Source organism: Vigna umbellata, chromosome 2 (assembly GCF_029865625.1).
Source record: "Vigna umbellata cultivar VRB3 chromosome 2, Vumbellata_1.0, whole genome shotgun sequence".
Lineage (NCBI taxonomy): Eukaryota > Viridiplantae > Streptophyta > Magnoliopsida > Fabales > Fabaceae > Vigna > Vigna umbellata.
This window is the reverse complement of record NC_142166.1, coordinates 9,951,703-9,961,869: the sequence shown is the minus strand read 5'-3', so window position 1 is coordinate 9,961,869 and position 10,167 is coordinate 9,951,703. Positions and strand designations below refer to the sequence as shown.

The following is a 10,167-nucleotide window of genomic DNA, read 5'->3' as shown; positions in this document are numbered from 1 at the left end:
TTTTATGTAGTCTTACATATAGTTACTATTAATTTTAGTAATCTAAAACTAAAATATAATACTTGTAATTCCTAGCAATATACCACATTAATTAACTACTTATATACATGGAATAGATGATTAAATAACCTTTACAAATTATGTATAATAATATTAATGTTTACGACTTAAAAATAAATTTCAATATTTCTAAAATATTTTTTATTTTTATATTTTTAAAATAAATATTATAATATAAAAGTCGTAATTTAAAATCCTAAAAGATGAAAAGTGAAAAAATATATTTAAAAAACTAAAACGAAAAATCATACATTTCATCAAAACTAAAAACGATAGTTTCAAAATATATAAGAATAAAAACAAAATAATGAAATCAAATGAAAACTTGTTAATTTTAAGGAGAATATATACAATTTAACTAAAGAAAATAGAAAGATAATAATGATGCGTGTTCACATTTTTTTTATCATTATGTTATCTTATAATTATTTCGTAAAATTACTTTACAATAAAAGATATATTTTAAATATTCTACAATTTGGGCAGTTTTTTCTGATTATTATTATTTTTATTTGGCAATTCTTTTATATTTTGAATTATTTTTTATTTTTTAGCACCATTACTATGTAATTTAACATCTCAAAACATATTTATCATTTTCCATCGTGTAAAAATTTATCAAATTAAAGAATAAATATAACAAAGAATACAACATAAAGATTGTAATAAAGAAATGCATACACAATATAGAAAAAAAAAGTTGTTTAACACCTAGACAATCAGGTAAAATACCTATTATAAAAATAAATTCAAACTAATAATTATAAACAATGCATTTTTCAATTTAAATTTATGTTTATAATGACTTTTCTCACTAAAAATACCTCTTAAAAAATATGAGAACTTTAATTTTTTTTATATTTTTTTTCACCTTTTAGATAATTTCCTTTATCTTGAATTTGATGTTATGATTTAAAAATGTTATTAAGGGAAAAATATTAAGAAAAAAATGAGATAGTTTTACATGAAAAAAGACAAAGGTAAAATTTGTATGAAAAAGCTTATTGTTTAAAATAAGGTCAAATTGGTTGACCATTAGAATTCCAACGGCGGCCCCTACGCCCTTTGTTCTGGTTATCTTTTCTCTGCCTCCTCTGCTCTCTTCCTCTGTCTCTCTCTTTCTTTCAAATGTTATAAAGCCAACAACAACACAGCAACAACCAAACCACACATAACAGTTCTGCACCCCAACACACATCAAACATACACTCATTTTCAACATCATGGAACTTTTTAAGATTCTTTTTGTCTTTCTCATCACTCTGCTACTCATCTTCAAGCTCGCACTCTCTTTCTGGTGGAGACCAAGGAAAATTGAAGCCCATTTCTCCGACCAAGGAATAAGAGGACCTCCTTATCGTTTCTTCCTCGGAAATGTTAAAGAACTTGTCGGAATGATGATGAAAGCCTCTTCCCAACCCATGCCTTTCTCTCACAACATTCTCCCCAGAGTCCTTTCCTTCTACCATCACTGGAACAAAATTTATGGTACGTTATTTTTTTCTTATCACCATTACTACCTCTCTCCTTCACACACCCTGCCACTCTCCCTCCTACACGCATACATTGTCTCCAATCTTGCTTGCATGAATGTTTTCTCACACTTGTTCATACCCATATTGTTTCTCTTCAAAGGTTCAAAGGTCTGTTACTTTTCCTGGTTTTGAGACTTTCAAGGCCTCATTTCTGGAGAAAGGTAGCTTTTTTGCCGTTTCTTTTCCACCGGTAACTGTTTATTGCACCACCTCCTTTCTCGATCAACTTTTTTTCTTGTTTTCCCATTTTATGTGTTTCTCTCTGTTTTTTCTGATACATCGTTGTGGTAGTAAAGTAATGCCCAAAGTCCGCAACTTGGAGTTTGACCCCAACATCGCCATTTCTGAGTTTTTTCAGCTTACCAGGCAATCACAGTTGTAGTCGTATTTATCCATAACTTCCTGCAGTATGAGTAACAGTGACAATGACTACTGCAACTTTTTAAAACCTTAATTAACCTCAACTTCTGTATGTTAATCACATATTTATTAGGAACTGATTCCTGTCCGGTACAGATGTCAGTTATACAAAATTAAGGTACCCATTTTTCCCAGTTTATTTTCTTACAAGAAAAAAGAAATACCAGGCTTATAAATGAACCCTTCTTACTTATATCAGTTCAATTTTGTTGAATGCGAAGTTGTCATCTGATTTTGCTCTTTCCCATGTCTTATTTTTCTTGTGTTGTTATATGGGGAATTGAATTGTGACAATGTAGTTGTATGTGTTTGGTAACCGTTTTTAAATTGACTTGTCTTCTTCAATTCCCTCCTCCTCCTGTTTTTTGCCACCTCTCTGTTAATGTCTCTGTGCTGTAGGGTCTACACCGTCCTTGCACCCTCTGAAACCAACGGTTGTCATGTTTCCTGCATCTTTCATCATTTTACAAACTTCACACTTCCTACACAACCCTCTGTGGTAGTTCCACCTTCATGTAAAAATGTCTCATTTTTTTTTCTCACATCATAAAAATAATGCCATTAATGCAAAATTACACATACCATTCAATTGCATAATCATTCGATTCATTAATTAATAAAAACATGAATTATATTTGATAAAGGTTCGACGTTCCTGGTTTGGTTTGGACCCACCGTTCGAGTCATCATCTCTGATCCAGACCTCATCCGAGAAATCTTGATCTCCAAGTCAGAATTCTACGAGAAAAACGAATCTCCCCCACTTGTCAAGCAGCTTGAAGGTGATGGGCTCCTGAGCCTAAAAGGAGAAAAATGGGCTCACCACCGAAGAATCATCTCTCCCACCTTTCGTATGGAGAATCTCAAAGTAACTTACAGTATTATATAATAATATGTTAAATTGTTCATGTGTGCCTTTTTTTTTTAATTTATTTTAATGGCGTAAATAAAAAAAATACACTTTTGTAGTTGTTGATACCGAATATGGCAACAAGCGTGGTTGAGATGTTGGAGAAGTGGAAGACAATGGCCGAGAAGGGTGAAGTGGAAATCGAAGTTTCAGAATGTTTTCAAACCTTAACAGAAGATGTAATAACTAGGACAGCGTTTGGAAGCAGCTACGAAGACGGGAAAGCCGTTTTCCGGTTACAAGCCCAACAAATGGAACTGGCAGCCGATGCCTTCCAAAAAGTGTTCATTCCAGGTTCCAGGTAAGAAACAAGAAACAAGAAACAAGAAACAATCCCTGTGTAATTAATTAATGAGAGTAATATTTTGAAACTTGGGTTTGTTTAGATTCTTTCCGACGAGGAGGAATTTAAATTCTTGGAGATTGGATAAGAAAATGAAGAGATCATTGGTGAAGTTGATCGATAGACGAAAAGAGAATGCGTGTGGGAATGAAATTACGAAAGGAGCGAAGGATTTGCTGGGGCTTATGATTGGAGCTTCCGTAACGGTGGATGACATGGTGGAAGAGTGCAAGACATTTTTCTTTGCAGGGAAACACACAACTTCCAACATGCTGACGTGGAGCACTATTCTGCTTGCTATGCATCCGAAGTGGCAGGTAGAGGCACGTGAGGAGGTGGCGATGGTGTGCGGTGCACGTGGCATCCCTACCAAGGACGATATCGTCAAGCTTAAGACAGTAAGTAAGCAAGTGTGCATAATCATATATAATCTTTTAAGCAAGTTTTTGTTTTGTTTTGTTGGGGATTGAGACAAAAATCATGTTTTGTCTCTTGGGGCCTTGTTTTCTGTGTTGGTTTCCTCACACAAGGAAACCCAACTGCGGCCCTTTCGGCTTTCCTGTTTCTTATCTCAAGGAAGCATGTAGGGGCAGTGTTATCGTTTCCCTCTTCCAACTTTTGTTTTCGTTTAACAAACGTTTGTTGCAGAGATTAAAAACACTTCCCTCAAAATTCTCGAATCTTTCCTGGGTCATCAACTTGTCGATTCTCGTATCAAACACTTAAATACATATAAATTTTAATAATTATGAGGTAGGGTTCTTTTAAATAATTGAAATTCATTTTATAATGAGAAAGAAACATTTTCTTGTGAAATTCATATTTGCAGTTGACGATGATCGTGAACGAGTCTCTAAGGCTGTACCCTCCGACCATCGCAACCATCAGAAGGGCCAAAGCTGACGTGGAGCTAGGGAAGTTGAAGATCCCGTGCGGGACGGAGCTTCTGATCCCCATCTTGGCCGTTCATCACGATCAGGCCACGTGGGGCAGCGACGCGAACGAGTTCAATCCTGGCCGTTTCTCCAACGGCATGTCTCGCGCTGCGCGCCACCCTTTTGCATTCATCCCCTTCGGGCTCGGTGCGCGAACCTGCGTGGGACAGAACCTGGCGCTTCTTCAAACGAAACTGACCCTGGCCATCATGCTTAGCCGTTTCAGTTTCAAATTGGCCCTTACCTATCGCCACGCGCCAACGGTCCTCATGTTGCTCTACCCTCAGTATGGCGCGCCGATCATTTTCCAACCCATTGCCACAACCGCAACCACCGTGGATTGTTGATGATGATGATCGTGTTTGTGTAGAATGAGTGTATATTGGGTTCCGTTTAGGGATCAAATCCCCCCTTATGTCTTTTGGAAAATTCAAGACACAAAAATTAAATATGTATGGATTTGGGTTATATTAAGCGTTTAAAACAGTTTTTTAAAACTTTAAAATTGCCAAAAACATATTAGAGGCACCTGGTTTGTGTTACTTGTATCCTTTACGATCAACAAGCTTTTCAATATTCTTCTACGATTTTTAATGTTTGATTATATATATATGGTACATTTGAAATACAATTTGGTAATTATGTGGATAATAACATTTAATTATTATATTATTAATTTAGAATTAAGTATGTTTTTACTTTATAAATTAAATATAAAATAAAAATTTGTTTTATTTTAAATTTATATATAATTTATTCTTCAAACTTTTAAAGAATAAATAGATATTATTAAGCTCTAAACCCTCGGATGGTCATCAAGTTTGTTCGAAAATCTCAAGTGGGTCCTCGTATTTGAAACGTCTCAATTGAGTCTAAATATTTGTAAAATTAAGCCAATTTTATCCTCTCCGTTAAATTATCACAGACGGCGTTAAACTGTGATGACGTGATGCACACTTAAAATGCTGATGTAACAATGTTATATTACCTGGAATTTATTTTAGATGATCAGTTTATGACATGACACAAAATTTAATTGGAAATGTCAGGGGTTCAGAGTCTTCATCATCCTTCATGGACTTCATCTTTCCTTTTGAGCATTTCAACAGAAGCTCCATATCCACATACTGTCGCAGCGCCGTCTCTATGAGATCACCGATGGTGGATTCCAGCGTCATCAGCACCTGCACGGGCAAGCACAGGCAAGAGGCTTCTCGACACGGCTACCTTCAACAGCATCTTCGATGGCTGTCTCAGAGGACAATCCGGTGTCGATCTGGCAATGCTCGTGAGGGACTAGAGGTCGAAAATCGTATTTCGACGGCAGAGCTGAATGACGGACACGCCGACCTGGCCATGGAAGGAGGTTGTCCTTCTCCGCTGGTGATTCTCGGACTGACCGTTGCAGCTGCTCTTGGGGGCTGGCATGGACCTAACCTCACGAGACCCCTGCGCCCAACCCTCCTTCCACAATGCCACCATCTCCGACTCCTCCAAACCCTTCCGCCACCTCATCTCCCTCCACCAGAAGCTCGTTTCTCCTTCAAGAACTGGCTAAAGAGACTACAAATTTGAGAAAAAGAGGATTTTTTCAACGCCTTGCCAAACCTCCGACCTTCCGACACTGTGTTGGGGAAACTTGACATTTTAAAGAGATGCCCAACAAGAAATTTTCACAAGAAACCCTGTGAAAGTGGATGAATGTTTGTAAAGGTGATCTCTTTTAGGTGGCGGTGTATGCGTTTGAAGGGAGGAATGATTTTGCCGCTGGAATAAGAGGCCAAGAATAAGGAGAAATTTTGTGGGGTTTCGGATGCGACAATGTTTCTCATTTCTCTAATGTTTGCAGCGTTTGCTGCTTTAGGTTACTTTGCTGTTGGTGAATAAACTCAAGGGGTTATCACTACCAATCTTAGACCAGGCATGATAAGTGCTTTGATGTAGTTGGGTCTTTGCATCAACCTGTTCTTTACTTTCCCATTGATGATGAATCCAGTGAACGAGTTGGTAGAGAGACGGTTGTGGAATTCTAAGTATTGTTTATGGTTAAGGTGGTTATTGGTGTTAAGGGTGAGTTTTGTGGCAATTTTTGTGCCTAACTTTGCAGGTTTTTGATCACTTGTTGGTAGTAGCGTCTATGTTATTCTTAGCTTTGTATTGCCAGCTACATTTCACTATTTGGTTTTCAAAGAAGAGATGGATTGGAGGTGTCTTGCTTGTGATGGGGCAATTATGGTTTTTGGGTTGGTTATTGGAGTTACAGGAACCTGGTCTTCATTATCATGCAATTAAGAGTAAGAAGTTGATTTTGGTACATATAGATCACAAAGGCTTCTGATTTTTAGAGTATAAAATGCAAAACTAATGAAATTACATGAAGCTCCGACCACGATCGGTGACGGACGGCGAGGCCCATGGCCTGATTGGATGAAGAATGCACGTTGATTAATGGTCTTCAATTCAATTTTGTCATATCATAATTCTTTAATTTAAATAAAAATTTCACCTAATCAAACCATGCACATCAACATAAACACGTCAACTCCTTTTAATGGCGTGTGTGACAATTTAACGGATAAGGTAAAATTGGCTCAAATTTACAAATATTTGTACCTAATAGAGACAATTTCAAATACAAAGACCCACTTGAGATTTCTCAACAAACTTGAGGACCATCTGAAGGTTTAAACCTATTATTAAATTGTGTTTGAGCACAATTGTTTTTGTAGCATTATTTAACATGCATTTTGAATTAAGAAAATTTATATGTATTCTTTTTAAAATTTAAAAATTAGAATCTATCAAAGTTTTAAACAATAAAAAGTTTTAATTTTATGTCTTAGAGATTATTTAACCTAATTTTAATATACTATTAATTATAATATATTTTAATTATTATTATATTGTTTACATCATTTATCATATACTTTATGTAATAATATTTTAAAATTATTTTTTTAACAGTTTAAAATATTATAGAATCATGAATAATATTAAGAAATATATATAAAATGCAACTAATACTAATAATAATTTAGGCATATATAAAATTATTTAGTATAAAATTAATAAAGAAATTGAAAATATTAAAGTTTACAATTAATTGTTATTAAAAATGTTTCAAACTATAATTAATATGATATTACTTTTTAGTTTTTGAATAATAAAATAAAATAAATATAAATAATAGAATAAAATAAATATAAATAAAAGAATAAAGTAATATTGAATAAGTAAATACAACTTTGGTTTGTGTAATTAAATGTAGAATATAAATGGATATTCTTAAAATTATTTAAATTCTTTTAATAATAATAAATAATAAGGAACTTATTAAAATAAATAATATAATTACATCTATATTATTATATATAATATTATATAAGACGATTCTTCTTTTGGTTTCGACACTTTTTCCAATTTTACCTTTCAAATGACTTTTATTTTAATTTAATCGTTTTTCAAAATTTCATATTTTTTAAAATTAAATAAATATAAAAAAAATTACAAAATAATTAAAAATATATATAATCAAATTGTAAAAATTATTTATATTAACTTTTAGAAATACAATTTCATTAATTTTTGTTATTATAAGAAAAATACCACCATGATATAATAATGGTAATCAGTGATGTCAGAAATTTTTAAGAGTTGTTAAAGGATTTAAACAATACATTAAAATATAAATTATTTTACATTTAGAATAAGAATTTTATAGATTACTATATAATATTTACTATTTTTACTTTAATTTTAAAATTGTTAATAATTATCATATTGAGAAAATTACATTTTAACTTGCAAATAAATATATTTGAAAAAAATAGATTTATAAATAATAAAAATTTAATAAAATAATTTAAATTTCATTTATTTGAAAGTTAAAATATGAAATTAATAAATTATAAAACAATGAAATAAAATAGATACATATTCACTTATGTGTTCGTAAATATTATATCGTAAGTCATCAATCATTTCATGGAACATGTTTAAGTAAAAAAGTTGATTTTTTTTTAATATTGATTATGTGTTCGTTATAAGAGTGTTTTATCCGGCACTTTTTAATTACTTTTAAAATGTAAAAAATTCCCAATTAATTTATTAAAAATATTAAATTAATTAAATTATTATTATTATTATTATTATTATTATTATTATTATTATTAATTGATTAAAAAATAAATATAAAAAACGAAAAACTTAACCGTAATTAGAAATACGGTTAACACACAATAATTCAAATTAAATATATTAACTGAATTTCCAATGGTTAATATATTTTTTTCAAATTTTTTATTTTTAATTTTATAATATTTTTTTAATAATTAATATTTTATAAATTAAAATATTAGTATATATTTAATTATATGAAAAATATTACATTTATTAATTGTTTTTTATTATTATTAATTAAAAAGAAAAATAAACTATAAAAAAAACCTTAACCAATATTCGAATCCTGATTAAGAAAATATTTTAATCGATTTTTAGACTTAAGTAAATATCTTAATCGGCTTTCGAATGCTTATACGGGTTGATATTTGAAGATGTAAGATGAAAATTGAAAGGTGTAGAAGAAACGTTATAAATGTCACTCTTGATTTGTACGGAATCATAAATGAATTTTTGATCAACAATTCAAAACCAAATGTTGGTAAATTGATTATTTGTGTGATGTAAATGTCACTTTTGATTTGTAGGGAGTCATAAACGAGTTATTGATCAACAACTCAAAATCAAACGTTTGTAGATTGATTTTTGGACTTGTTTAAATCTTCGTATTATAATATTTTCTGTATGTTGTAAAATAGCTATAAAAAAAATCAATTGTGTGGGATTGTTATTCTTTTATGATTGCAACATTTGTAGGTTAAATCAAATGCATTTTGACTTTCCATTATGGAGAATTGGTGTATAAGTTACTTTATTTAGGGGCTAACTTTAATCTAATGTCCTTTGGCAACAGAGAAATACATATAATTTTGATATTATGTGTGTTTTTAGTAGACGAAATGAAACCTGGAAATGAGGATTTTTTTTAATTAGAAAAAAAATTTTATATATATAATTTAATTCCATTATTCTTTTCATATATGAACAGAATTTAACTATTGATCATCTCCATGTTTAAAAGTTTTATTTATATATTTGTAAATTGTGTTCCACTTTATTCGGAAATACACATCTAATATGATTGTGAATAGACTACTATGAAACATGCACAAATCTTAGATTAAAATATGATATGCTGAAAAGAAGCCTTGGAATTATTAGACAACAGATAATTGGATCATTCAAAGATTACACCCCAAAAAGCCAGCAAAACAATAAACAACAATTCGCCTAAGTATGAATTATATATTTTCCAAGCTACATCCACGCAACACAAAGCTAATAAATTTAAAAAAAGAATTCATGAAAAGTATATCTATTTGATAAGAAGGGAAAAAAGCAATAATTAAGAGCAAAAGAAAGGGAAATGGCTATATGATTTGGTAGCAAATCTCTGACCATCATATCTCATATCTCCATTTTTGTGATTACGGTTATCAACTAAAAATTACGTCAACCACGTTATCTTGATTGTTTTTGTTATTAATGGAGATGCTACAAGGATATGCCTCCACTTGTCGTAAATTTAGAGCGTAGTTTCTTAAAAATAACAAGGTTAAGGATTTAAATCCTGTTTCACTCAATGCCAAATCCAACACGAAACATAGTAGGCCCTAGGACTTTCCAAAGATTTTTGTAGTATCCTAGGCAATGATGGGAACAGTAACGGCATTTCTCGTATAAATATATTTATTGTTTCTGAAGTAAATGCGCACTTATTAGAAGTTAAAGATCGAATAGCGAACGAGGCATGCTGTTGCGCATGCCTAACCTAAAGAAACTTCACTTGGCAAATCAGACCATGTTTTTTGCATAGAAAGGATGAAGAAGATGCCAAAAGGGTAT

At 31.6% G+C, this 10,167-nt stretch overlaps 1 protein-coding gene and 1 pseudogene across 1 annotated transcript; both read left to right on the top strand.

Annotated features, from left to right (window-relative positions):
- Window positions 1–1,125: 1,125 nt before the first annotated feature.
- Window positions 1,126–4,787, top strand: LOC124836666 (cytochrome P450 734A1-like). The gene is made up of 5 exons (XM_047311841.2): window positions 1,126–1,548; window positions 2,660–2,883; window positions 2,985–3,226; window positions 3,312–3,666; window positions 4,098–4,787. The coding sequence occupies exons 1-5, from the start codon at window positions 1,284–1,286 to the stop codon at window positions 4,548–4,550; spliced, it is 1,539 nt and encodes a 512-aa protein (XP_047167797.1). The 5' UTR covers window positions 1,126–1,283; the 3' UTR covers window positions 4,551–4,787.
- Window positions 4,788–6,024: 1,237 nt separating this feature from the next.
- Window positions 6,025–6,495, top strand: LOC124836663 (amino acid transporter AVT3B pseudogene; annotated as a pseudogene).
- Window positions 6,496–10,167: the final 3,672 nt, after the last annotated feature.

Bases quoted from the DNA above. Each gene is read 5' to 3' on its own strand.
- LOC124836666 (XM_047311841.2), top strand. From the start codon at position 1,284: ATGGAACTTTTTAAGATTCTTTTTGTCTTTCTCATCACTCTGCTACTC. The intron at 2,884-2,984 runs GTAACTTACAGT...ACACTTTTGTAG, and splicing joins TTCGTATGGAGAATCTCAAA to TTGTTGATACCGAATATGGC. The intron at 3,227-3,311 runs GTAAGAAACAAG...GGGTTTGTTTAG, and splicing joins GTGTTCATTCCAGGTTCCAG to ATTCTTTCCGACGAGGAGGA.